The sequence below is a fragment of the Rhea pennata genome, chromosome 11 (genome assembly GCF_028389875.1).
Source record: "Rhea pennata isolate bPtePen1 chromosome 11, bPtePen1.pri, whole genome shotgun sequence".
In the NCBI taxonomy this organism is placed as follows: Eukaryota; Metazoa; Chordata; class Aves; order Rheiformes; family Rheidae; genus Rhea; species Rhea pennata.
The window spans coordinates 22,950,355-22,976,994 of record NC_084673.1 but is presented as its reverse complement, the minus strand read 5'-3'; the positions used below and the strand labels follow the sequence as shown (position 1 = coordinate 22,976,994).

Sequence of the window (26,640 nt, the reverse complement as noted above, 5' to 3'; positions counted from 1 at the left end):
ACTAACTGGGATGCACAAAGTACCATGTATCCTTTTGCTGTGGCAAAACAGCTGTATCCAAGGCGCCCACCTTGCACCTTTCTCCATGTCCCGCCTGAGCTATGAGGTTGAGGAAAACAACACAGGCAAGGAAAAAAAATCCTTCTTCATACTTCTACATGATAAAACTTCAGGTGGGGACAACAGAGATCTCAGAACTGGGCTTTGTTGTCACAGGAACACACGGAGCAGCGTGTTTTTTTCTGTTAAACGCTGCCCTATGTGTCATCTTCGAGTTAAGTCCTGGGATGACTGAGAAGGACTCGTGCATGGCCTTCAGGGTTTGCAGGGCTTCTGCTGTGCTTCCGCCTGAAGCACCAGAAGGGAACAAATCCAGATTCAAAAATGGTCCTGCTTTTTGGTGGGTTACTGCTCATGCAGACCACTTCCCCAACCTGGATATCCTCGCGACACCCTCGCGGACCTGCTTGGGCAGAGCCCACCTGCTTAAAGACCGTGGCTTTAGTGTCAGCAACGGGCATTAAGCACTTGGTAGCAGCTGGCACGCTGAAAAATCGCCAGTAGTTACACTGAAACCCCAAATAAAGCTGCTCCTGCCCCCGGACTCGCAAGCAAGCCCAACGGCGGCCCCTTCCGCGGTGGCCCAGGACCGCCAGGCCCGGCCACCCCCCAGGCTCCCCGCGGCCGCCGGGCAGCTGCCCCGGGCGCCCCGGCGGCGGCCGCGGCCTCCGCGCCGCCCGGAGGCGGGTTCCGGCCCGGCCCGGCCCGGCCCGGCCGGGGGCTGCGCGGGGCGGAGGGGGCGCCGGGCCCGCTCCGGTTCGCTCCGGTTCGGCCCAGCGCAGGGCGGGAACCCGCGCGCGCGCGGGGAGGGGGGTGGGGCGGGGGCGCCGCGCTGTGCCCGGGCCGCGGCCCCGCGCCGCGCTCGTCTCCGCCGCAGCGAGGTGAGGCCGCGCCGCGCCGCGCCGCGCCGGGCGGGCGGGGGCTCCTCCCGGCGGGGCCCGGCCCGCGGCCGCTGACGCGCGTGTGCCGCTTCCCCGCAGATGTGCGCGTGCTGCCTGCTGGTGCTGCTGGCGTGGGGACCCGGCGCCGCGGGAGCCCCGAGCGCCATCACAGGCAAGTGGCCGGCGGCGGCGCGGGCCCCGCTCCGCCCTCTCGTTCGCCGGGCGGCGGGCGCGCCTGGAGCTCGGCTGCCGCCTTGGAGGCCGGTTCCGTGCCGGAGGGGCTCGGGGCAGGCGGGCGAAGCGGGCGGCGGCCGCTGGCCCTGTTAGCCGACGCCCTCGGGGGGCCTGGCCGAGGGGAGCGGGCTCTGCGGCTCGCGCCTGCAAAAAACCCTCCCTGGCTCCTTTTTTAAAAAAGGAAAATTTTAAGGCAAGTCCTAACCGCGGGCTCACAGACTTCTGCCCTCTCAAAGCCTGGCTTTTCCATAAACGGCAGCTTTTAGGGGACGAGCAGGAAGGGCCTTGTGGGTTTTCCTGGCCTTTATTTGAATTCCTTGCTGCTGGCAGGATCCATGAGTGAAGTGCTGATGCTTGGTGAAAGCTTGTTTAGTTCAGATGCGGCTGCTTTTGTGGAGTGAGGGCTCGAGAGAGGGTTCTCCAGGCGTGAGCTTTCTGCTTTAATGCCGCCTGGGAGCGGAGCGCTCTGCAGAAACGCCTAGGAGTGGAAACCGTGAGACTTCCAGGTGCAAACGTAGAGCTGTGTAAATACCCACGCAAGTTGATTTTGAAGTCAAGCAAGCAATTTTTTTTCATGTCCGGGATGCGAAGGAAACTTGCAGGCAGCTGCTGAGGCCTTCTGCTTTTCTGTGTTGCTGCTTAAAGCCAGACCAGCTCAGCTCATCACGGAAAGAGCTAAGCCCGTGCCACTCCGTAGAAGAGCTGAGCCAGGGAGCCTTTCGGTGTTCAGAACTAGCTGCCTGGCTGATGCTGTTAGAATAATGTCAATATTCTTCTAGTAATAGCAATAGACCTGTAACTTTTTAATAACTCTGTTTTATTTGCCAGCGCAAACACTTGCTCCTTGTTACTCTGCTGACCTAAAGCCAGCGTCGGAGAGGCTCGTCTCCGCAGTCAGCTGCACCGTGCTTTTGGCGGTACCACCGCTGAACGCCAGTACGGTTGTGTCCTGGGAATATAAAAACGGCCCTCATGAAGAAGTCATCCTAAAGTATTTCCTCAATAAACCTGTAAATATTGCTTCTTCTTACAAAAACCGCACAAAGTTCAATGAAACGGATTTCTCTCTGCAAATGGTGCTGCAGCTGGGAGACAGTGGAACGTACCGTTTTAGAACAGAGTCACAGGAAACGGACTGGTTCCAACTGGAAGTTATTGGTGAGTGACCATGATAATTTGGATAGTGACTCCATTACCTCGGTTTTTTATGTTAACTCTACCAAACTTTTGAAAAGCCAGCAGTGTGTGTTACCAGTCCGTCAAAGGGGCAGAAGTATGTTCTGTGAGTGCCTTGCCTGCCGCCTATGAGCGAGGAGGCCTCTGCAGTTCTGCCAGCTGGGGTAGGGCATAATAGGGAATTTCTCTGATTCTGGTGGAGCATTTCACTCCAGGCAGGATGGAGCCTGTTGACGACGTTTCTGTTGAGCTGCATTCCACTCTTCTGTGCTGGCTAGAATTAGCTTTAAAAGCAGGGGCTTTTTTTCTGCTGCTTTGATTTAAGAATAACCAGTTCAAATCGTATACGGTAATCGCCTCCTCTCCTTTCCTTGAGCCCCAGACCTCTGGCTTTTGCCTTGAAGTGTGATACGTCCAGGACAGTCTGCTGAAAAGATACTACTGCTGTATTCTGAGGGCAGTAAAAGTCTAGTCTGTGACTCATTTTTTTATCTGCTAGCACTTTTGGAAAACAGTTACCCGCTTTTGGGTGAGTAGCTGCTTTGTGCTTTGCGAACAGCACCATATTATAACAGCAGATCTAGGTGGAGCAAAGTGGAGTCTCTAGAAGACTGTGCAGGTGCCAGCAAAGAGCTGTTACGTTTAGAGGCTTTCTTTGGGCCCTGTGGGCTGGGCAGAGGTTGGTAAGACTGAAGGGACAGTCAAACATCATCTTTCTATCTACCCTCGGTGTTTACAGTAGCCAAACAAACCTTGGGAAGGGAGTCCTGGAAGTGCAAGTGGACGCTGATCTAGATTAACTTTCACACAGAATCACAATTATCCGTCTCACCGTTTCTCTCTCAAATCTGCTCGAGTTTTCCGCTGAACAGAAGTCTTCCCTCAGGGAGTCCTCTCCTCGCATGTGAGCTGCCTTACAGGCGCAAACAGTTCGCAGTGGTCCGCAACAGAGGGAAATTGTTTGGCTGTCCTGTGCGGAGAAGGGGAAGTTTTGCCTGCATGCTAGAGTGTGACCATGTGAGGTGTGCAGGTGAAAGCGCATAGGAGTTGCTGGATATGTTGCTGGGTCTGTAGTACGTGGAAATGTACTCGAGCTGATTTGAGCTGATGCAGATGCATAGTATGGGGTTTGTGAAAATGCTTGGGCCTGTGCAGAGCCCCAGGTTCCGTTTGAACTTGGGGGCATTCACATCAGATAGAAGCAGCTCTAGGCTTGCAACCTCTATGAAGCAGTAGTTTGAATAGTGGGGTAGGAAGGTGCTCTCGTTTTGACATCAAGAAACTAAGCAGCTGAATCCTGACTGTTGTTCTGTCTCTCCCAGAACCGCTTCCTGCGCCAAAAATTGTGGGCAACTCCTCTGTGAAAGCAGGAGGCAGCACTAAACTAGTCTGCAACATCGCAGAAGGGAAGGCAGACTCCTACTGGTGGAAGAAGAATGGGGAGCCGCTGCTTGGGAGTGACCATTTTCAGTTTGTTCAGAATAACACTTTGCAAATCGTTGAAGCGACAATGAACGACAGTGGCTACTATGCTTGTGTGGTTCGCAACAAAGTGAGCCAGAATGAAACCTCTTTTCTGCTTCGTGTTCAGAGTAAGTGGGTGCTTCCTCCTGGTATTTGGGAAGGGAAACATAGGAAATAACCAAGCAACCAGCCCAGTTCTGTGAGAACATCTCAAGTTTAGAGCATCCTCCCAAAAAAGAAAAGTCACCTCCTCTGTTGGAAGCATTTTGCAGATTTCCCCTCTACAAGTCCCCCATGACTCCTTAGCCCCAAACACAACCCTCAGCTCCCAGCATTAGCGGAAATGGACAGTGGGAATAGTGGGGCTTGGAAGGGCAAATGCCTTCTGTGTTCCCTGTATTACCTTGCACTGAGTGTAGCTGTCCTGTGGCAGGTTTTTGCTTGAAGGGTGTGGGTAGGAAGTAAATTCAGTCTGGCTACAAAGCATACGAGTTGTCTCTTTTTCAGATGCTGCAAACATGGTCTTACCTGTGATGATGGCATGTGTTGTTGCTGGCTCTCTAATAGGTGAGTGTGGTGATTCACTTTTTACTCTTTTTGGCTTACTGCATTATCACTGACGGGTGCCATGGCAGATACTGCAAGCAAGAAGGGATGGGGTGAGTGAAAGCGGGGTGGGGGTGTCTGTGCTGACTGATGCGATGCGTGGTGGCTGTGCACCTGGGTTTCCCCACCTAGGCACCCTGCAGGGAGGTGGCTGGTGCTTTGTCACTGCTGTCATTTAAAGCAGGACATCCGCAGCCAGAGAAGGATAGGCTAGGGCAAAGTTTGTGTGGGAAGGAGCAGCTTTCACTCCCTGTGCTGCAGTCTCTGCAGTGTAGTGGGTCTAGGTGAGTCCCTGTATTGGGACTACTGTGGAAGGATACAGCTTTTCTAATAAAACCCTTCCTGTGCTCCCTCATTTTTCTCTGGAAACAAATAATTTTGTTGCCACGGTTTCCGGCCCTCCATTTCCTTCCTTTGCCTCCCTGCTCTGGGCATGGGAGGGGGGATTATCATGAGAAACTTTCCTGTATGTCCAGAACAGATATGATACTACATTTTACCTTCCTAATCTGGGCAGAACTCCCTCTGAAGTCTCATGGACTCTGACTGGCTGATGGATGTCCCAAATCTCTTTTAGGGTAAAGCAGTTTAGGACCCTCAATGTGAACTGCTGTTGTTTTCTGCCCACAGAAGGGAAACGTGCTTCCTGGCTCCATGGGCTTGTTTTTCTTCCTTTTTTGGAGCTGGAGAATGTTTTTTTTTTTTGGGCTTATCTCCAGTCCATAGTAAAGTGGGGATTTTAATTCTAAGATTGCCAACTGCAAACTTGAAAAAGGTGAATTGCACAAGTCAGGACCTGAGAAAAGAATCCTCTGGCTTGAAATAGAAGTAAGAAGTTCTCTGTAGCTGATTTGATTTTTTTTTTCTTTTTATGTTGGATTAAATTTTCGATTTTTGAGTGATCACCTCAAACATTGTGTAGGAAAACTGACCTGAGCGCGTCTGCTCTCACCTCACACCTGCTCGCACGTGGCCAGAATTGGTGTCTGACTGTTCCCTGGTCTTTGGCTGGGGGGGATGCCAGTTTAAAGCTAAAGACAAGCACGTTTCTGCAGGTCTCTGTAGAGATGAGCACGAGGTTCCTCAAGACGAAACAGCTGAATACCAACCAGCCACCTACAGGCAGTAAGGTGACTGTGTCAGGCACACTGACTCTGTGTCAGGGAGTGTTGACAGTCGCTCCTTGGCTTCCTGTTTGAAGTTTCCTGGTTGAGTGTTGCTACCCAAAAGGAAGAGGCACCTGCTCCTTCCTCCTTTGGGAAGTGATATCTAACAACCATCTGTGGAATGTTTAATGAAGCCAACGAATGGTTTGTTCCCAGGTGTCCTTGTCTGGTGTAGAAGGAGGGGCCGCTTCCGTCACTGTGTCCGTAGGTAAGATGCCTTGAGCCTCTTTTGCCATACCTACTCCTCCATTCATAGCTACAAGCCAAAATCTACCTTGGCTATAACTGAATAATCTTGACAAGCTGAAGGTCTGAAGGGATCCTTGGCTAACCTGTGTCCATAGCCACAGATCCACAGAACTGTAAGGAAACAGCCAGATGGATACAGTTAAATGCAGATGCTGTGGATGGGACAGGCCCTTGCACAGACAAGGGAGAGAGTTGAGGAGGGCCTGTTCTCTCACTTTTCATGTAGTGTTGAACCTCTCAGCCCTTTCATTCTCTAAAGATGCCCCTTGTGGAGAGATCTCTGTACTGGCAGACCTTACAGCTGGGCAAAACAGGAATACAGGCACATTGGCCCAAGGAGAGCTGTAAGTGGAGCTACTGTTCATGAGCCACAGCTTCTGTCCTTGGCCATTTAGTCCTTTTCCTCTGAGGCTGAGCAGAGCAAGAGTCCAGGTGGTAAGCGGAAATACCAGTGTGGTAGCACTCCACTACCACAAGAGAGCCTATAATATCCTGCCAGAGCAGAGCAGCATCTTCTGAAGCCTCAGAGAGGGTCTACTAGGCAGCATATTGCCTGTGAATAATGGGTGGTGTCCACGTACCAGAGGATGGGAGTGGGACCTGGCTTAGTACTCCATGGAAACCTGTCTTCTCTCATTGCAGGTGGAGGGCCTGAGTGACTGCACCTTGCTCCCTTCCTCTTGAGTAGGTGATCTTGCCTAGGGAGCACTGGACATCTGCCATCGTGAACAGTGGTCTGATGCTGTCCCAGTCTCTTCTGGACTTATTAATTGTTCAAGCTGCTAAAGCCCACAGATACTTGCAGAACTTGTTTTACAAACGACACTGGCCTGGACTCCATCTGCATTGTCCTGTCTTTCACAAGGCTTCTTGCCCATCTTTAGGGGAGATGGGCATGGCCTTCTCTGGAGCACTGTCTGCTGCTTTGCTCCGTGCTTCCTTTCCTGTCATGGCTTTCTCCAAAGGCTGTGAGGGCACTTCGAGAAGGGCTGATGGTTGTGGATAGAGCAACTATCCCGGCTGGGCAAACGTGTGGCTCTGGAGCCTGCTAGGGAATAGCTGCAGGTGCTCTGCTACTCTGTGTTGGGAGACTCAATGGGACTTGAACTTCCTCACTGTGGTCTCAATACCTCCTGGTGTGCTGCTGTTTTGGGGCACTTAGGGACTTGCTGGGTTGTCTCAAGGCTGAGACCATAGGGCTTATTTTGTGTTTGACCCTTGGAGGGAGGAGAAAAGGCAGGTTTTTGCTATCATGTGCACTAAGGAGACCAGGAGATGAGTAGAGTTGGTTGAAGTCCACAGAGGATGGAGGGGTGGCGTGTTAAAGAATGAGACATACAGCATAGTTTTGTTTTGAAAAACAAACCCAAAGAATTTCCCACAACCAACTGCTTTAGAGCAGCAGTGCAGCCTGGCATGTGCATAAGAGACGTAGATATGCTCTCAAGCCGGTCTCCCCTGTTCCCTCAGCTTTGGACTTGGGAAGGATCTAAGGATGTGCCCTCATCTTCTGAGTGTTAGCCCATGGGTTGTAGTTGTGATGGTACAAGCTTGTTCCTCCCTTTTAATGCTCCTGCAGGAGCTGGTGGTTGTGATCTGAGTTGATACGTCCAGGGGCAACCCTTCTTTCCAGCCCCAAATTCCTTTCCTGTCTGTGTCCTTTCCTCATGCTCCTTCTGTGGAGCTCTCCTGGGCTTTACTTATAAAAATGATTGTTATAACTGAAATTACTTAGGGGTATAGCCTTTCTGTCTCAGCACTGACATCTTCACCCTGGAGAAAACTGGATGCTTTCTTGGGAGCACTAGGTCGTGTTAAGTGCCTTTCTGAATGTCAAGCTGGGGAGATTGCACCCATCTTTTGATCTGACAGGTAGTCCCACCAAGCCCAGAACCCCCCTGAGCTGGTCTCCAAGCCCTCGGTGGGGTCAGCCATTCTGCGTACTGTAGCCTAGGTGCCTTCTCTCCTAGACTAAGGCAGCTGATGGGTTGAGGACCTCTTTCCTCTTGGCCTGCAGGCAAGAGGAACAGGTCCTTCTAAGTGGCTTCCAGGCTCTGCCGTGGGGTCACTGGACGAGCCTGGTGTTCCTGTGTACAGTTTCTCTAGCTCCTTCAGAGATACAATTCAGCTCTACATAGCCAGAGGAAGAGAGCTTCCCCAGCAGAAAAATACCTCAGTTTGGCTTCTAGCAGAGAAAGCAGAGTTGTCCTGGCCTTGTCCCATTCACTTGCTGCAAGGAAGGAGACAGGAGAGTTGAGCTGTGCTTTCTTCGGTGTTTTGTTCATTTAGATGTTCTTTTTCTCCTGGTTATTGTGATTGGGTTTTGAAGGCAATTTCTGAATATTTAGCATTGTCCAAGGAAAACACTAAAGTAGTCAGCAAATGGAGAAAGATGAGGGTTAATTTTACTGTGGTTTGTTTTACCTGTAGACCATAACTCACTTCTACAGAAAAGGGCATTCCTAGCTACCTGGAAGCTCTTGAGTCTCACACTCTCTTCAGAATTCTGCCCTCTCTTTGGAGAAGAGTTGACCTATTGACTATTCCTAGGAAAATCCTTTGAAATGCAAGTTAAAGCTGATAAGCACAAAAGCAAAATTTCTGTGAAGTTGGTTTAGAAAAAATAAAAATGTTGGAAATTGTTTGTTTGTATTTGAAGAGTTCTGGTCACATTTGTGCCTTTTACTCTGAGAGAATAAACTTAATTCATGACTTGACTTTTTTGGGCTCTACCTGCTTTGACACTACTCCAGTGCACTAGCCCGAAAAAGGATATAGCTGAGTCCTGTGTGCATCAGCCCCAGGGAAATAATAAATACATGAAAGGACCTGACAACAAAGTGCCATCTCTCAGCCTGTAATTATGTTACAATTAAATTATTAAAGGAAGTGAAGCAGATTGCATGGATTAAAACAAATTTGGTTTTAAGCTGTAATATGGATTGTTCCCTATTTTACTTGCGAACAAATACAGTCAAATGTTTGACAAAATACATTTTTTTGACTTTTTTGAGAATTGTCTGTAAATCATTCTAGACAAGTTGTTTTTTAATGGGCTTTTACTGCTAATAAAAGTGCATACGTTATTCCAGTGTATATTGTGATCTTCAGATACGGGAAATAAATCACCCTCCGGTATCTAAAGCCTGCAGAAACCGCAGCAGGCTAGGAACATGCATATGAGAGGAGGGACAACCATAGCATCAGGTAGGGAATGGTTTGTTATAACTGTGTATTTTTTTTCTCTTTGCCTTTAACTTTGAAAAGGCCTGATTCGTTTCTGCATATGGTATACAAGAAAACTGGTACGACAGAGGTACCAAATGCAGAGATTTGTAAGGAATTGTAGTCCTGAGCTTGGCAGTTTGTATGTGTACATTTTACTTCGCTCCCTGTTGCAGGGAGCCAGGGTTCCTGCACAGGCTACAGAATGAACCGGTGGGTTGCACCTCATGGCAGAAGATGACATGCAGCCACCTGTCCAAACGGCGCTGCTTCCCGCTGCAGCATGCCCAAGGTGGTGGTTGCTGGCTACGCTGTTCTGCAGCGGTCATGTTATCTGCGTCCTCTGCCTTGTTTGGGCAGCTTCGCTCCTTCCGTGAGGAGCCTGGAGTTTGGGATGTTCTTACAGCAAATGGCTTTGGGGTGAATTTTAAATAGCTCGATGCAGATAAGCAACCAATATGATTTTGCCATTTGTATATATAGGCCTTTCAAACCCTTGTAAAAGATGTCACTGCTCAATTAGTTTAAGCAGGAGAGGTTCAGGGTACTTCAAGAACTGCTGGCTCACCGCTCACCTCAGAGGCAGGAAAGTATTTACAAGGCTGCGGCCAGGAGCCTGCTTTTGCCCCTGTACGTATTAACCAAGCACAACTCCACAGGCAGAAAAGCTTTTAAGTCCTGTGTCTCTCAAGTGCCGCAAGGCAGTGTGCCATTTGTCCGGAGCCTTGATCCCGGAACGGAGCTTCTGCCTTGAATGTGGCGCCCGGAGCAGAGCAGGCAGCTTGTGGTAAGCACCGCTCTGGCCTGGGTGGGCTGCTGGGGCCTCTCTGCCCTAGAGACATACTTTCCCTTGGGGAACACATGGGTTTGCTGTAATGCAGAGCATTGGTTTTAATTTTGAACACTTTTATTGCTCCTCTTGATCAGCATCCTAAACAAGCTGTGCTTTACTGGCATTTTATTTTCAACCAGGGCATTATGCTGGTGAAGCACTGAGACTTCATACAGATTTTTGTGGGTTTATGACTGCTTCTAGTAGCAACTTTGAGCCGAGTAGTTGCTCACTGAGGCTTAAATGCCACCCAGGGGCCAGCCCTATCCTCTGGGAGCCTAGGGAGGGGGGCTTCACTGTTTAGGCTTTTGTTCAAGCTGCTCATGGCCCCGGGAGCCCCGTTTCAGTTCAGCTCAACCCTGGGTTTTCCGTCCTGGCTGCTCCGCCACAGCTGGACTCTGGCTGTATCGGTGCTGCAAATTGATCCCCTGTGCCCTAAATGCAACAGGGGGCAGAGCTGTGAGGGAGGGTGCTGGATCCAGCCAGACGTGCGTCCGCGGGGCTGGGCGATGCCCGCAGGGCGGCGGCGGCGGTAGTTCGCAAGTCTCGTTTAAAGAGCTGGCTGCAGTTGCGTGCACGCATCGATCTCTGATGCAGCCGCAAGATCTCGACGTGGCTTTATTCTAGGCTCTGCAGCCCCCCTCACTGCTCAGTGGCTGGGAACAAAAAACAAGTCTTATAGGCTGCAATGTAAAAAAAAACAACTTGTTTTTAAAACAGCGTTCATCTTTCATCAAAAGCAAGGGGAAACTGAGGGCTGGGTGGGGTAGAGGCAGCTGTGGCCACAGACCACAGGGAGCAAGTGCCAACTGCACCAAATGCAAACGTGGCTCACCAAAGCTGGTCAAACTTGCCATGCAAGGACCAGCCCCAGATCAGCGTGTAAATACAGGTTAGTGAGTAAGACAGAGCACTCCTTCGTGTTAGGAAGCAGGATGGGGATACAAATGGGAGTCCCCAAATTAAATACATTTATTAGAGCAGCTGTAATGAAGAGATGAAAGGAACAGTGGATGGTTATTTCTCAGTTTTCACAGATGAACACTTTTCATAGCAGACCTCCCAGACACAGACTTAAAAAAAAAAAAAAAAAAAAGAAAAAAAAAAAAAAAAAAAAGAACCAGAACGTGCCTCAACTCCAGTTAAAAATAGTAAACCCCAGAAAGGACAGAGACAGCTGAAGGCCACATCACGAATGCAAGGTCAATTAGGTGGCACTTGGATGGGAAAGCCTCACCTTTCCTTTGCCTTGCTGTTCACAGCTCCACTCCACGTGCAGCTCTACTCTTCATCTCTTTCCTAACCCTAACCTTACCACTAACTGCCACATAGGCCAGAGCCGACCAGGCCCATTGCTGTCTTAAATGGAGAACATGTCCTGGCAGCAATATTGCTGCAGCCTCACATGTCCTTTGCCTTGCTCTTCACATCTCCAATCTAGTTCAGGAATGCTTTAAAATAAGAAACCCCACCTAAGACAGCCAGTAAGGCATAGACCGTGATGGAGCTGTCTTTCCTCATCGTCCGCCCCAAAAGCTAGTTATTTTTCCCAAAACAACAAATTTGGAGCGTGGTGTCGAGGACATCAGAAGCGAGGTAGCGCAGGAAGCTGCAGCGTGCATGTGCAACAACACTGAAATCACGTGTGGGCAGCGCTCTGCTGCAGCTGAAACTGGGCAAAGTTAAAGCTTCAGGAGCAAAAGCATGGGGAGGGCAATGCAGGCAGCAGAGTCTCAGCAGCACTTGGGGAATGCGATACTAAAACTAACCGGGAAGGCAGCGGAAGCTGGCAGCCGAAGACTAAATCAGTTTTAGTTAAGAGTGAAACTATTTTTGCGGCAGTGGAGGTCAGGGACGGGGGTGGTAGGAAACGTACCAGGTGTGACCTGGAGCCATGGTGAGGCGACCAGAGTGGTAACATTTTATGAAGTGCTTTTACAAAAACATTGCCTAGATAGTGCTAGGGTACAACAGCAGCTTACAGATGCCTTGTTATAAATGGCATTTTTCCAGCTCCCTGGGGCTCCTTCCTGCTGCCAGGGGTGTGTGAGCAGAGCTTTCTGGCTGTTGGACAGATGACTTCATATTCCTCTTCCTGATTTTGTCCTCAGAGTTCTTCCTGTACCTGCAAAAAAACCCACACAGGACTGTACCCTCCGTGCTCGCCCTGCGATGGTTCCAGCTTCATCTGTGGAGGTGTCCAGCCCAGCCATGGAGGATGCGGCCAGCCGGCCAGTTCCTGGCGACTAGCTGGTAGCAAGATGCTTGGTCAAGCAGCTGCCTCAACAAGCGCTTGCTCATCTGGCCATGCACAGATGCTGCCATGTCCTCTGGAGGTACAAAAGGGATTTAGAGTTTGAGTAACAATTAGGAGCTTTTAAGTCAAAGTGTAAAGCGCCAAATAGCCCACCCACACGCCTGTGAGGCGGACAACATCCTGTGGCTGGCTGTCCCTGTCGTGGAGCTAACACCTCCAGGCACACAGTTACTCTCATCTCAAATGTCCCAGTCCCTCAAATCACCCCCAGATGTTGGCTTCGACCCTCCGCAACACCACCACCCACCAGTGGTGGAGCAGAGCCCCAGCTGCGTGTGTGCGAGCGCTGCCGAAACGTGGGGATGCTAGCATCACTCTCCAGGCTGATCCCTAGTCTGCGGTCAGCTGCTGGCGACACTGCACACTTCGACTTTGCACACTGAATAAGCAGTGGGAGGACAACTCAACCAGGTAAAGAGGAGTCCCCCTAAACCCCCCCCCCCAAAGCCTTCTTGCATTTCCAGAGAAAGGAGGCAGTCCATAACACAGAGGAAGGCGCACCAGCAGCAAGTTGGCCTCAGAGCGGAGGGGTTGAGCACCGGTGAGGCTGGTGCCGAAGGGAGGAGAGGTTTCTCTAAAACAGAGCTGGGACGGGGAGCATGAAGTGAGTAGCGGAGGTGTGATCGTTTAGAGCTGAGTTTTGATTAAGGGACCTATGGGTTTCTTTCATGTCTTATTTGTAACTCTGCGTAGTTGTTCCTGTGCTGGTGTGGTAGAAGAGCACAGGTCATGCTTATATCATTCTTATCTAAAAAATAAATTATCAGGCAGTTCCTCTCTCAGGGAGAGCAGCCCTGAGAACTGGCATACTTGGGACATTCCTCCAGGCACCTGCCCAAAAGGGCAACAAGGCAGATGTCCGCAGAACCAGTACAGGCAGCTGAAACTGCAGGACTCAGGAGAAGCAGCAATGCTGTCCACTGAGCAGCAGAACCCAAGAAAGCTCCTTAGCACACAGCAGGATCAAAGTGGTGCACTTGAACCTGTAGGTCCCATAGGACTGAGCTGAACTGCTACCTCTGGTCACTACTGGGCTAGTTTTGTGCCCACCCAAAGCTGCCCAAATGAGGACAAAACCAATACTGTTCTGCAGGAAGACAGATGGACCCTCCCTTGCAAGTATTTCCAGCTACAGCTACCAGAGGAGCTGAACTAAGTTTTTAACCTGTAGCTCAGAGCTTGTGGCAGCCCCACGTTAATCAAGAGTTTAACACAAAGTAAGTAACACAGATTTGCAATAACTAGAAAAGCAGAAATTCAGAATGGCTGGTTAATAGCAGTGAGTTACCAAGGTTGCCATGCCCCCTGTGACACGGACGACTTGCACATTTTCCATCTTCCTCTCCTTCTTTACACTCTTGTGATCTGCAAATAAAGGAGAGGCCAAGTAGCTCTTGCCACTTAGGTTCCCCAAAACAGTCAGGCAATTTAGTCAGCACCTCACACTTTATGAGACATGTGAAGGAAATCTGGCTGCAGAGAGAAATGGAAATTGGAGCCTTTCACTTGGACTAAACTCCTGTTTCCAAAACTCGGAGATCCTTGTTTTGGAGGGACAGTAGAAAGGAGAACAAGAACGAAGCAAGGAGAATGGACTTATGTCTACAGACACCTTCCTTGCTTGCAAGCTGCCTCAACTGGCTCAACATGACTCTAAACTGGCTCCTTTGGGGTTTACTGATTCTATGCAGTGTTTTCTATATTTCAGGCTGTGAAATGCACAGAAATGCACTCTGTGGAGGTATAACAACCTCCTCTCAATCTTCTGAAGGGTCCTCCTTCCCCTGAGAAGCTACAGGTGATGCCAAGGGCTAAGCTAGCACTTTCAGGAAGCCTGAAAGTGGTACAGGGTGCATGTTACTCTTCAGGCTGGTAGGAAGGCAGGCACTGCTACAGATCTCCTGAGTGAGGAGGAGGGCAGAAGAGGGTCTTCTGAAAGGACTGGGATGTCCCCTAAGACTGAGATACCACATAGCTTGTGCAGGGGAAGACAAATGCAACTGCTAATCATGTGAGCGAGGAGATTCTTGTGGAAAGGCTACAGAAACCAGAAACTTCCAAAGAGCTGGGAAAACACAAGTGACGTGGAAAAGCCTTCTTGATCTCTTCCCTCCCACCCCAAACACTACTGTAGCTGAGATTTTTGGAACGGAGTATGGCTATTGCCAGGGAAAGCAACAGCAGGTGCTCTGGAGAAGCAACGCACTTTCCAGAAACTCCTGCTTGAGCATCTGTGGGCAAAACAACAGTGTTGGCAAGGACTGGCAGATAGAGAGCAGTGCCCTACAGTGCCTTTCCTAAAAGGCTGGACATCAAACTACCATTGGCGCTGGGTCCTCAGCTGCTTTAGACAGTCCCACTCTCAGCAGAGTCAAAAACCTTAAAAAAAAAATCTTTAAAACTGAAAGCATCTTTCCTCATGATCCCCTGACAGGCTTTGATCACTACCAGCATGGCTGGAGCAGGGGAAGGATGACAGCTCAGAGTAAGCATCTGGCTTATTCTGCAAATGGCCAGAGCAGTTAATTATGATCACGCAAATGCTGGAAGGAAATCATGGGGCTACGCACAGCATAGGAAGAAGACCAGCGGCATGAACAGGGCTACCGCAGCAGTAAGGATGAAGATGAGCATCAGATTAATGGGCTCCGAGCAGCCTCGCTCTGCAGAAGAGAAAGTGAAACTGGTCAGTGTTTGGCCCTTTGGTCAACATGCCTCTTGAATGCTTACATGATGTGAATTTAATTCAGAGTCTTTCTATGAAACAAAGAGAAGACTCCCTGAGCCACCACCACAAAAGACTGTGTTAACTCCAACAAAGCTTAGGTTTGCCTTCTTGCAAGGCCAGCTGTGCAAAGTCATGGCATGAGGCTCAGGCCTGCCAATCCCTCCCAGGTATTCCACTGCTCTCCACAACAAAGGTGAGCAAGGGAAGGAGCAATATAAACCTGGGCCACCCCTTACCATGGAGCCGTTGGATATTTTGGAGCAGGAGGCTGGTGAACAGCACAAGGACGATCACTGCTGTGGGGGCTGCAGTGTTCAGGATGACGCAGTACCCTAGAAGAGGGGAAAACTCCTGACAGATGAGACAGAAATGCATAAGGGGGGCAATCTTATGCTCAGAGGAGCTGAGCTTTGGTAAGCAGGCAAGCAAGCCATGGCCAATGGCTCCAGAGAGATGCGCACCAGGTCTCCCCTGGCAGTGAAGAATTACAGTTTACTCATAGACACTTAACAGGCCTCTTCTGTCAGGAGTTTAGCTCCTAAACAACAACTCACATTTTTTGGTCTTGAAATAGATGAGAGCTGCTGGTCTGCACACCAGTGTTACTGTTTGGAGGACAGTCATCATTATTGTAGCAAAGAGGAAAAGCCCGAGCAGTATGAAGGCAGCAGAAGGACCTGTGGGAGGCAGAGTTGAACCAGAATGTAAGAAATATTGAAATGCTTTTTCTGGCTGAGGCAGTAGTCTGAGAAAGAGACGGGAGAAGTTTGCTTCTCAGTGATCTCATAAGACACCACTGTGCCTTTAGCACGGGATCTGTTGCTCAGTGCTGTATGGCGGAATTTGCCTGGGCATCGGGAACAGGACTGCAGAGAAGTGTCTTACGACTTAGGGATGCGGCTGCCAGCAGCACTGGCTCAGCGCTGCTGGCCCAGGGAACTATATCCTACACTTAGTAACAGTTTTATCCCAGGTGCTGATTGCAAGCAGCATTTTTTATAAATGATACCTACAGGTAGCGTGCAGAGAGCACCTTTCTTTCAACAGAGAGCAGGCAGAAGGTCCAAGTGTTACAGTTTTTTTTTTCATTTGTTTGTCTTAATATCTGTTTGCAGCATATTATTTAGTATCCATAAGATGACAGCTAGGTAGCCTTAGCCTAGAACAGGGAAGGCCTGGCTAAGAAGTACTTGGATATGCTGACCAGTTGTAGAAGAGCCAGGCTTCATATTATTCATCCAAGGTTCCTCAAGGACTGCTGGAAGTGGTTTCAAAGCCACTTTTTCATCTTCGAGAAGCCCCAGAGACAGGATAGCAGTACTCGAAGAGTGCCAAAAGACCAATGAAGCACTCAGGTTTTAAAAGAGCAGAGAGGAGACAGAGCAGTGAACTCTAACTTCAGTTTCTCTAAATCACATACCACCAGATCGAAGATGCTACCTTGAAAACAAAGACGAGAAACCAAACCACTAAAATCCAAATCAGATTAAGTGAAGGAGTCACAGTGAGATCCTACCTTCTTGTTGCACCCAGAAAATAGAGGTGGTGAGCAGGAGAAGAGAGGAGACACACACCAGTCCTTGGATGCACAGAGTCATCCATCTCCTCACTTTCTTTCCTAGGAAAAAGGCAAATACACCCTAGTGAGAATGCATAACCACACAAGCAGCAGAAATGGTGCAGCCTGCAAAGGGAAGGTAAACGTGAAGTGCAGGTTTTCTTTGTACAGAATTTAATCCTTATGAGATTAAAAATAAAACACCAAACCAAAGAGAAAACCTGGTGAACTTCAGAGTGCTCTGACTTCAAAGCAGCCATGAGAAATCAGCCAGATTTGGGATTGTTCCATTCTGAACCAGACATCAATTCCATCTAGTAAGACAGACTTTACAACACATCTGCCCAGTTTCTGCCTCCTATAATAACCTGACAAGTGCTGGATTTCCTCTGGAGATCCCTTTTATTGGGAAAGGTCCACATGGTACAAGTCCTTGTCATATACTGCAGGCATGGAGAACCCTCCGAAAAGACTATCCTCAAAAGCGAGAGCTAACACCACAGCCTTCAAATGTCAGCAGCATAATATTAGGAGACAAACACACGTGGGACAACTTTCTTGCCAGTTGGAGGACCCCCTCCTCTGTTCTCCAGATAGCTTCTGCTGTTCTTGGGACTATTCCTGGTGGTCAGAAGAGCATATTAGCAGGTTACAAAAATTGTGTGTGAGAGGACTTGCAGTTATGTCTTTAGGTTTGTTTTCTGTTGACCAGTACGCATGTTGTTACTGAAGTACTCATTTTAACCTGTAAGATCCTTGGAATATGGATGTAAAGCAGCACCTTCTGGGGGAAGGCTCTTTCCATGTAGGCTTTGATAATTTCTAAGCCCTGTGCTTTTTATTTCTTCCTAAGAATGTCCAAGGGACAGGAGAGGAATGATTTCTTCATTTGATAACGTGGTATTTTTGAGTGGCTCCACTTTACAAAAAGCCATTTGAGATGAATTATTTCTAGGAAGTTTGATTTCCTTTGCAAACTACAAAAATGTAAGAAGGAACACATGAACAGAGTACATCTCTTCATGCTACTGAAGCATCACAGACTGAAGAAGGAAGACAGGAGAGAAGGTTTTGGCTAAGGCTTTCTGCCATTGCCTGTCCTGTTCCTCTGTAAAGAGGAAAGGGTTTAGTTTGGGAAACTCAGGTGCCAGCCTGCATACTGGGGCCCAGATCTGACACTTACCAAATCCTTGCTTATCTGGCTGACAGAGCAGGACAATGAAGTCTACCACAGACCCCGCAGCAAACATCAGCGCAGCAGCAGCCATTATCTGAGCATAGCGTAGAGGGCGCGGGAGACCTGCAATGCAGAGAGCAGTAAAATCCCACTGCTGAGGATGGCTCAGAAACACAGAGAGGCTGTGGGTATCTCAGGAAACTGCAAAATGCTGGGAAACCTGTGGGAAGCCTCCTGGGTCTTCCTTGCTTGGGAATGCCCATGAGCGACAGTCGCACTCTGCTGGGACAGGGCAGAAAAAGTGCTGGCAAGCGAAACTTGCTGCCTGGACAGGGAAAAGGGAGACCAGGCCTGGTGTGGCATGTAAATGCACAAAGTGATTCAGAGATCGCTGCCAGAGTCATGAGCACAAGCTAGCCAACATTAAATGCATCAGCCAACTGTCAGGGAGCAACACTAACCCACTACAGTCAGGTTCAGCACTGCTTCCTTCCAGCTTATCTCATTGCTGACATTGCAGGAGTAGGAGCCGCAGTCTGCCTTCTCCCCTTTTGCAATCCGCAGCACAGTGTTGTTTTCAGAGAGCTGATAGCATCTTTCTAGGGGGAGAAGATGTCCCTCCTTCTTCCAAGAGATGACATCCACTCTTCCTTTCGGCAGGACACAGACCAACTCGATGGGTGAACCTGCCAGGCTTGAACTGTATTGGAGCTCAGGCTGGGGCACAGGCTCTGAAAAAAGAGATTACAGAGTGGCAGTACTCCCAAGAGTGTGAGGCTTCCTTTTTATTGCCTTTCTTTGTAACTCAGATGTTTACAGTTAGCCCTTACTGAGCTCTATAAGTGCCCAGCCCTGCAGGGAGCTAGCAGGCTCTTCCTTTTCTGTTTATACCCTAGCTTGCTCAGTACCCCAGTCAAATCTGAAGGGAGAGAAGATATTGCAGCAGCAGGGCAACATCTGCCAAGTTCACAGCGGAAAGTGAACTCTTGGCTCTTGCTGCCGAGCTACCCCAGGATGGACACTACCAGCCCACACGGCCCTCAGAGATCAGGCATGGCTTTCTGGGCCCAGGGATACGGACCCAAAAGAGCCGTGAGTTGCAGCTGCACTGAAAAGTGATAACAGGGACTTTCCAGAAACTGTCTGCCAGGAGTGTCCTAGGAGGAAAGAGCTGTTTCCACACAGGCAGTGATAGCTGGGAGGAAGAGGGTGGGTCAGAGAAGCAATGTGGCACTGCCCAGCTGCCTGAATTTAAGCTGGTCAAACTCCTAATGGGTCAAAGCACAGAGAAGCAAGCCTTGTGTGCTGAATGTCCTTACGGTGTGCAAAAGGAGAGCTGCCTCACTGCCTCGGCACCTGCACCAGTCAGGTCTGCTATTAACCACATCAGGACTTCCACTTAATAGCAATAGCATGCTCATTAGGTCCTTCTTCCCTGGGCAGGATGTCCTACATGCGGCATGCTCACGTAGCAATGCTGAACTCTATGAAAGGGCAATTCAAAACAGGCCGAACTCTCAATTCTGTTTACCTCTCAGGTAAGTTCAGAGACCAAGAAAGGAAAAACTTGTATGAAGGAAGAAGGTCTACAGACACTCAAGACCTGTAGTTACGCTGGGGATCTCCTGTGCATGTTAGCAGGGGACCATGGGAGAGCTCATGATTAGTAACGGCTATGTGACAGATGCGCCCTCCTATGAAGAGTGTCCGTAAGTCTGGCTAACCTCACCATCTCTGATCCTGAAGAGGTAAGGATAGTGATTTGTAAGGCAGGAACTCATCCAGTGATTGCCTACTGAGGAGCTTCTCGACCATCTTAACACATTTGACTTATTGATAGCTTCCAACTTCCTCAAACTATTACTGTCACAATTGTTTTGCTTATCAAATTTGAGCAGAAATCCCCTCTCTGAAGGGATTTTTATGACATTTACTTTCCTGTTCATGATAAAATAATTAGATAAAAATAGAGCTGAAGATGAAAACATAAGCTGGGCCAGAATGTGCCTTCTCATCTCATTCACTCTGGGATGAAGGCACCATGCACCTCTATGTCTCAAAAAGGAAATTCAGTCCACATCCTGACTGAGTCTCTAAAAACCCTCTAGCATTTCCTAGCAACTCTTTTAGGGTCTTCAGTCTGAGTCCTTCAAGGCAGTGATGAAACCAGAAAATCCTCTCTATTCTAGTTACTGTTCCTCATAAGTGGACTCTTCTGTCATACCAACTGTAAAATCTTTGTCCACGAAAGCCATCTTCTCAACACGTTTGACTTACTGATAACTTCAAGCAAAGTTGTCCTAGCTTTATCCTGCACCAGGTCAACTGTTGCTTTATAGACTCCATTGTCCATCTCTCGTAGCTTTAACAAGAGAAGGGAGCCATTCTCTGGATAGAAAATCACTCTGCCTTGGTAAGCCGGGTAGATAGTTGGAGACTGTGAATCTGCGTAGTACTGCAGGATGAATTCAGAACTGGTGTTTTTTATGTGTTCCCACTCAATGATGTTTGCGTTCTTGGTATCTGGCGCACACAACAGCACAGAGGATCCTTCGGCTACACCTCTTCTTTCTGTGATTTCCACTGCTGCACAAGTCCATTGCAAAATTAAAAATAGGTCTGAGGAGAGAAGAGATGCCAGAGAAGGATAAGTTAGTGGTGAAATACAAGCCAAAGGGCAATTTTTGCACAAGGTCTCAAGTGTTTTTCTGAAGCATTTTATACCACACATCTGACTTCTTTCCTCCTTTTTTATGAGAAAAACTGTAAAATGTTTGTGCACATGTTATGTAGATGCTTGTTAGCTGGTTAAGATGCTTCCTTGCCCTTTGGAATGAAACCAATGGGAATCTTAGACCCACATATTAACACACTTACTGGCATTTCTGAGTCACACAACAGCTCTGTGGTGCAAATGCCAGGCAAATGAGCTGCTCTTGATATTCAGAGAAATCAGAAAAAGGCTCTCACAAAAGGGCATTTGTCTTGAAAATGTTTTCCATTTTCCACCAACGAACGGATGGGAAAATGAAGCTAATGTGGAGATCATTCTGTAAGCGTGACCCTTGGCTATACCAAATGGAGGCATGTATATCCTGCTGCAGAACTGCTGGCATAAAAAGCCTCGGTGAGCAAAAAGTCACATCCACCAGCTCCAGCCCCCAAACCTGCCTGAGCTATTATTCTGGAGCTGCTTTGGGTTAGACTGGTTGCTAAAGAGGTACTGAAAAGAAAGCTCTGGTCTGAGCATGGAGGAAAGATGAAGGAGAGGAGGCTTGGAGACACTCGCAGGAGGGTACCAGGGGATACATTATGGTCAGAGAGTAGAAAAGGAAACTGTGGTGGCCTTGGAGAGACTCTCAGGAAAGCAATCCTTAGGCATGCAATAGAGGACCACTGCCTCATAAGAGGTGGCAGTAATATTCAGGGACTGTCATGCTGAAGCATTTGAGATCACTGGGAGGGAGGCACCTGCCCTGTGCAGCCTGCCAGGCTGTAACCCTCAGTGAGGAAGCTATGGATGGCTCCCTGGGGCCCATGTCAGAGAACTGAAGCAAAGAGAGCACAGAAATGCTGGAAACGGGTGCTCTCAAACTCTCCAGGATCCAGTAGAGCAGGAGGGCTGCTCTGCAGTACCTGGTGTGCGGCACAGTCTGAACAAGGGATGTGTGAAATGCACTCACCGCACAAGCGCCCCTCTGAACCGGGGCACCGGCCTCGTACTCACAGCCTGCAACAGCCGAGTGGAGCGGTGTCGACATGGTGGAGACTCACGGGCACGTTCAAAGCAGCACGAGGAACTGCAGCATGGACGAACACATTCGGTAGCGACTCGCTCCGGAGAGGGCCGTGGTAGGCATGACAGGCTGGCCTGCGAACAACACCAAGAAAAGCTCCCTCAGCATCTGCCCCACAGCGCTGGTGTTTGATGGTGACAAAGACCTGTGTGGGAGTAGCAGTTATTCAGAGGAGGGCACGTGCATTTGGCGGCTTTCTGCACGCCTTCTCCCACGCTCCCAGCACCTGCAACTGCAACTTTCACAGAATCACAGAATGAGTAAGCCTGGAAGGGACCTCTGATGTTCATCTAGTCCAACCCTCCTGCTCAAGCAGGGTCACCTAGAGCATGTTAGACAGGGCTGCATTCAGGCAGGTTTTGAGTATCTCCAGAGATGGAGACTCCATAACCTCTCTGAGCAACCTTACAACGCTAACATGTACAGCCCTGCCTCATCCTTGTAGGATCCATGTACGGACCCCCGGCCATGAAATCGCCCGTTCCTGTTTGCATTAGAAACAAGATGGGGGCTGATAGAGGGAAAGGCGCTGATGTGGCCTCTTCTCCTGCAGAGGTGAGGAGCTGCAGTTGGGCTGAGTCTGGTTCAATGAACCATTACGTGCCAGCAGCATCCAGGTTTTTGCCATAGGCACCCACAAACAGCAGATTAGCATCTGAAAGGAAAGGCATTACAGCGGCTTGTGCTTCTAAACCTCAGGTTTAAAATAGAAAGCACACTTAGAACAAAAGAAAAAAATAATCACTCCAAACCCCAACAGACATAGTTTTAAGTTGTGTGAGAAGTAGGCAAATGCTAAATCTCACAAACTAGCCCAGCTCTAGGCTTGCAAAGCCCGAACTGAAAAGCAATTCATGGAGAATCCTCCCAAGTGCTCCAAACTGCAGCTGCCAAATAGGAAGCAGCACAGACATGCCCAGCCCAAGCTGCTCACCCAGGATCAGCCCAGGGGCTACGTCCCACCTCCAAGAGTGGCCAAAACCCCAGGGAAGAGAATAAAGTTTTATTTGGCTCTGCAACGGTGACCTACAGCCCAGGGACGTCTCCGCAGTCAGAAGCATTCACAGCATGTCCAACTGCTGCAGGCATTAGCGCTGCAGTTACATACGTACAGTTTTCTGTTTGAATATATTGCCTTCAGCGCCTAGGCTCCATGTGCGACTTCAGTGGAGCCTTAATTGCTTGGACAGTGTTTTGCAATTAACTCTTCGTTATGGTGTTCCTAGGTCAGCAGGTATTTGGAGTATATGAAAAAAATGGTAATTTATGTTGTGGCATTTTTTCATGTTTTATTTGTTCATTAGCCAAAAGGTCAATTGGTGGAAAAAAAAATAAAATTAGGAAATTGTCTTCTTTCCCTCTGCAAAACACCTGTTGATGCACAAATACCCTTTTGACTGTTTTCTCTGGTAGACTCACATGCAGCTGTTTGGGCAGGAAATGACTTTGGCTTTTTACGGGAAATTAAGAGTTATGTTTTATTTTATAGGTTACAAGGAGCTTAGAACAACAGTCGTGGAGAAACCAGATGCCATTTAAGATCCGCAGCGATGGAGAAATTTCTTTTTTCCAAACAAATCCAGATCTGTGCAGAAATGCCTTTTCCAGGAAGTGCAATTGGATTCAACGGTCTCTGGCACACCGCTGCTTGGCTCCCACTTTCCTCTAATAACCGCTACGGTTATTTATGTCATTTAGCTTGTACATAGACGTTCTTGACAAAAATCTAAAAAATAACAGGCACACAGCAAATCAACATTTAATTCACAATTCCTGTTACTCCAAGCTTCCGAGAGACCTAAAGTCTAGCTCCTCTTTTTACTCCGTGCCTTGCTGCTGGGGCATATTGAATTTGGGAATTTACACCAAGCGTAACGTAGGTAAATACTTTGCAGGCTGAGAAAAGGCCAACAGGAAGAACTTCTTTCCGTGGGGGTGGCGGTGGTATTTTCAAAAGCTTGTAACTGTAACAGCGATAGGAATCAGACCCACAACGACTCCAGCGCTTAGGCCTATGAACCTTCCCCGGTCCGTGGCATTTCGTCTATGTTTTGTTGTCTCTGGTATTTATGAAATCCCTATGGAAAAACCTAAAAGCGGGGGCACAAACAGCAACACCAGACTGCCGGTATTTTGAAAAGGGCCTTGTTTAAGGAATATTTGGTAGCCTTCACTACAAAGTGTTTATTGCGTCCACTGCTCATTGGCTACAGGAAACGCACCACATGCATTTCAGACCGGCCTTCAACAGTGATGGCTTTTGTATCTGATGTTTTCCAGCTGCTAAAAGAGCTTGTTAGATTGCTTATATTACCAGGGCCTCAGATATCTGCATAAACATGCTTTTTTTTCCGCACAATTCATCAGAACGAGGAGGAGGACGTGTGGCCCCACACAGCACTGGAGAGGGGGGCTCCAAAAGCCTCTCTGAGAGGGGCTTAGGGAGGCAGCAACGCCTGGGCGCCACGTCGGTCAGCGATGCGCCCCGAGATGCTGCGCCTGCCTCCTGTGCGGGTTTGCACGCAGCTCGGAGCCCGACAGCGTCTAAAACAAACCTGAAAAAAAACGGGGCTTTGCAGAAGGGGCAAGCCAAAGCAGCGGCCGCCCGAGAAGACCACCCGAGCGATCAGCGGGAGCACGTGTGTTCCTGACTTCTTCAGCTCTGTTATCGTCCCGCAGGCAGCCACGTCGCCGTGCTGAGAAAATAAAGATTAGAAACACCAAGACAAGGCATGTTCACTATCACAGCTTGCCAGGCACCAGCGGGGAGCTCCCAGACCACACGTACTCCAGATACGGGCCGTTAAGGCGGCCTGGCCCCGTGCAAGATGGGGCCGCTCGGACACTGAATTTATCTGGGAGCAGGTAAACTAAACAAGCAATGCAACTGGGCTTCCTACAGCAGGGTCTGCATCCTCCAAAACAACACATCAGTTCGAGTGAGAGATCTTTAAAGGCAGCCCTGAGTGTATTTTCCTCTGATCTTCTGCACTGGTAATATTATAGTAGGAAGAAATGAAACTATTGTAGCCGGAAGAAAGGAAAGGTATGGGAGATTTGCAAGGACATGCATCAGCTCCCATCCCAGGGAGTTGCATGCTCCCAGGGAGCGTGCAACCCCCCCCCCCCCCCCCACACACACACACAACTGGTGGTACTGGTTGGCACAGTCCGGTCCTTTGGTAAGGATGTAACAGAAATGCTGCAGGCCAAAACCAGGGGTGTCGAAATTGGGTTGCAGTACAGGTTTTGCATGTGCACATGCTCCTTCTGCTCTTATATTTGAAAGCCCTTACTGCAAGTCTTACAGCAAGATTATTGAGAATGGTCTATAAACTTTCCAGACCAGAAAAAAAAAAAAAAAAAAAGATAACGCTTATCATCCTACAGCTTCATAAGATTAAATATCAGATTAGCAAATATGAAATCTCACTCTGAGAGAAGCCTAAATCTACTCTCCCCCCCTCCCCCCATTGTCTGCTCGGGCATGGTAAAAAGAGGAATGCCTGGTGGCACTGATGAAAAACACAGGAAAAAATGGAAAATGCTACTCACCAGTAATGATCACCACTGAAGAAAGAAAAAATATATTCAGACAAAAAGCCTGTCTTCCGTAAGCAGCAGGATTGTGAAGCCGCGCTGTTTTCCACCAGAATGCAAAATTTGACAACCTCTCCTTTTAAGTTCACAGCAAGCTAACCTTGTAGCAAAAGCGAGAATAGCCGAAATGAAATCAGCCGGTGTGCCAGCTATTTTGAGAAAAGCAGGTTTACATGCCAGTTTGAGTAACCGGGAAGTCCTCTCTCCTCCTAAATGCAGACGTTCTTTGCACGTTATGATCAGGACAGACAAATGAAGCGCAGCAGCAAAGATGGAGAGTTCAGGGGTAGCAAGTATCCAAAAGCGCGTGTGTCAAAGACCTCCACCGCGACCAGGAGCGCTGTGACGAGCTCCTCCACGGGCAAGAGGGTTTCAGCCGGGCGCCACCCTTCTCCCAGCCTGGCGCTGCTGGCGGCCTGCGGGCTCAGGAGGCCCCGGCTGGAAAACTGGCAGCAAACGGAAATGATCTCTGAGCAGCGCTGTAAGCGGGTGGCGGAGCGGGAGAGGGGAGGGGAGCGGGACGTCGGAGGGCGCGAACAGCAAGGGAAAGAGGGACGGAAGAGGGGCAGTGATGTTTACGACCTGCATGAACACCACCAGAAGGGCTTGCTCAGTTTCCCAGTCCTGTTGCCTGCAAATATTTACTTAATCCATCGAGAGCAGCGTGGGGCCGCCTAGAAGGAGCGGGGAGGGGAGTGCCGAGCCTCCCACGGGGAGCGCAGCTCGCGCGGCCCCCTGCCCCCCGCCGGGCCCGCTCGCTCGCTCACCCACTCGCGGAGCCCCGTCGCGGCGGCGCTGGGTGCGCGCTCCTCGCCCCGCAGCCAAAACAGATCTTTCAGCCGCAGAGCGGAGCCGGCTCCTTACGGGACGGGCGGAGGGGCTCGGCTCTGCTCATGCCTCCGCCCCCAGATCCTCGCCCTTGCAGCCTTAGCTGGGCTAAGGAAGCCCTGGTGCGAGGCCATCCGTCGTGGGGTATCACGTCTGAGGTGTGGGGGAGGCTCTCCTCCCACCGCGTGGGGTCATCCCCTTGTCGGGGTGCCCTTGGGGGCATGTGGTTTGATGTGAGACGGCGGAGGGTGATGGTCCAGATTCTCCATGTGCCTCACGTCTATTGACAAACCAAGAGTTCACCAGTACCTGAGCTGGAATCCTGTCTAAGCCCTTTGGTGGCAGCAGTAGTATCTACACACATTGTACATACACACCTCTTTATCTTTCTCCTTCTGGTGCCAGTATCCGTTTCAGAGGCAGATATTTGCACTTCATTCTGCGCTTAGCAACAAGAGCTTTGCTCCTGAGTGTTTGTCCACAGGAGGCAATACCTTCCTGTCAGGTGTCAGAAAAATTATATAACCTTTCAGAGACATCATCGCTTCTTTCACCCTCAAGATGGAGTTGGCAGTTAGGACCACAGCTGCCACTTAAGTGGCATCCTACCCTGGTCCTGTGCCAGTTTGATGCACTTTTGCTGTGGAGACATCTGCTTTATGGCGCTTCTGTTGCACCCCAGGAGGACATTTAAAGATGTCCAGGTACATCTTCAGAGGTACTGCCAGGAGGTGTCCATCTC

The 26,640-nt window shown here is 49.4% G+C and overlaps 2 protein-coding genes across 15 annotated transcripts; one reads left to right on the top strand and one right to left on the bottom strand.

Annotated features, from left to right (window-relative positions):
- Positions 1-897: 897 nt before the first annotated feature.
- On the top strand, positions 898-8,922 carry LOC134145139 (HEPACAM family member 2-like). Its single transcript, XM_062584363.1, has 7 exons — positions 898-941; positions 1,041-1,113; positions 2,004-2,333; positions 3,674-3,943; positions 4,323-4,382; positions 5,744-5,795; positions 6,479-8,922. The coding sequence occupies exons 2-7, from the start codon at positions 1,041-1,043 to the stop codon at positions 6,489-6,491; spliced, it is 798 nt and encodes a 265-aa protein (XP_062440347.1). The 5' UTR covers positions 898-941; the 3' UTR covers positions 6,492-8,922.
- Positions 8,678-25,946, bottom strand: LOC134145138 (uncharacterized). 14 transcript variants are annotated; one of them, XR_009959537.1, is made up of 13 exons: positions 25,026-25,946; positions 24,026-24,166; positions 22,405-23,196; positions 19,951-21,544; positions 18,135-18,404; positions 17,680-17,796; positions 16,455-16,556; positions 15,493-15,615; positions 15,175-15,270; positions 14,781-14,873; positions 13,499-13,575; positions 11,770-12,018; positions 8,678-10,576 (listed from the first exon to the last, which is right to left on the bottom strand). XR_009959537.1 is itself a non-coding variant. In XM_062584360.1 (13 exons), the coding sequence occupies exons 4-13, from the start codon at positions 21,432-21,434 to the stop codon at positions 12,001-12,003; spliced, it is 1,272 nt and encodes a 423-aa protein (XP_062440344.1). In that variant the 5' UTR covers positions 21,435-21,544; positions 22,405-23,196; positions 24,026-24,166; positions 25,026-25,946; the 3' UTR covers positions 10,585-12,000. The 14 variants fall into 14 exon arrangements, 10 of the variants coding, with proteins under 10 accessions (XP_062440344.1, XP_062440341.1, XP_062440338.1 ...); XR_009959538.1 differs by having other exon boundaries at positions 8,678-10,549; XR_009959539.1 differs by having other exon boundaries at positions 11,876-12,018.
- Positions 25,947-26,640: the final 694 nt, after the last annotated feature.

Coding starts and splice junctions, on each gene's coding strand:
- LOC134145139 (XM_062584363.1), top strand. CDS start 1,041: ATGTGCGCGTGCTGCCTGCTGGTGCTGCTGGCGTGGGGACCCGGCGCC. Junction 3,944..4,322: donor TTTTCTGCTTCGTGTTCAGA/GTAAGTGGGTGC, acceptor TCTCTTTTTCAG/ATGCTGCAAACATGGTCTTA. Junction 4,383..5,743: donor TGTTGCTGGCTCTCTAATAG/GTGAGTGTGGTG, acceptor GTTTGTTCCCAG/GTGTCCTTGTCTGGTGTAGA.
- LOC134145138 (XM_062584351.1), bottom strand. CDS start 20,404: ATGTGTGGTATAAAATGCTTCAGAAAAACACTTGAGACCTTGTGCAAA. Junction 16,557..17,679: donor GCCAGATAAGCAAGGATTTG/GTAAGTGTCAGA, acceptor CCTTTTTCCTAG/GAAAGAAAGTGAGGAGATGG. Junction 15,271..15,492: donor CTATTTCAAGACCAAAAAAT/GTGAGTTGTTGT, acceptor CCCCTCTTCTAG/GGTACTGCGTCATCCTGAAC.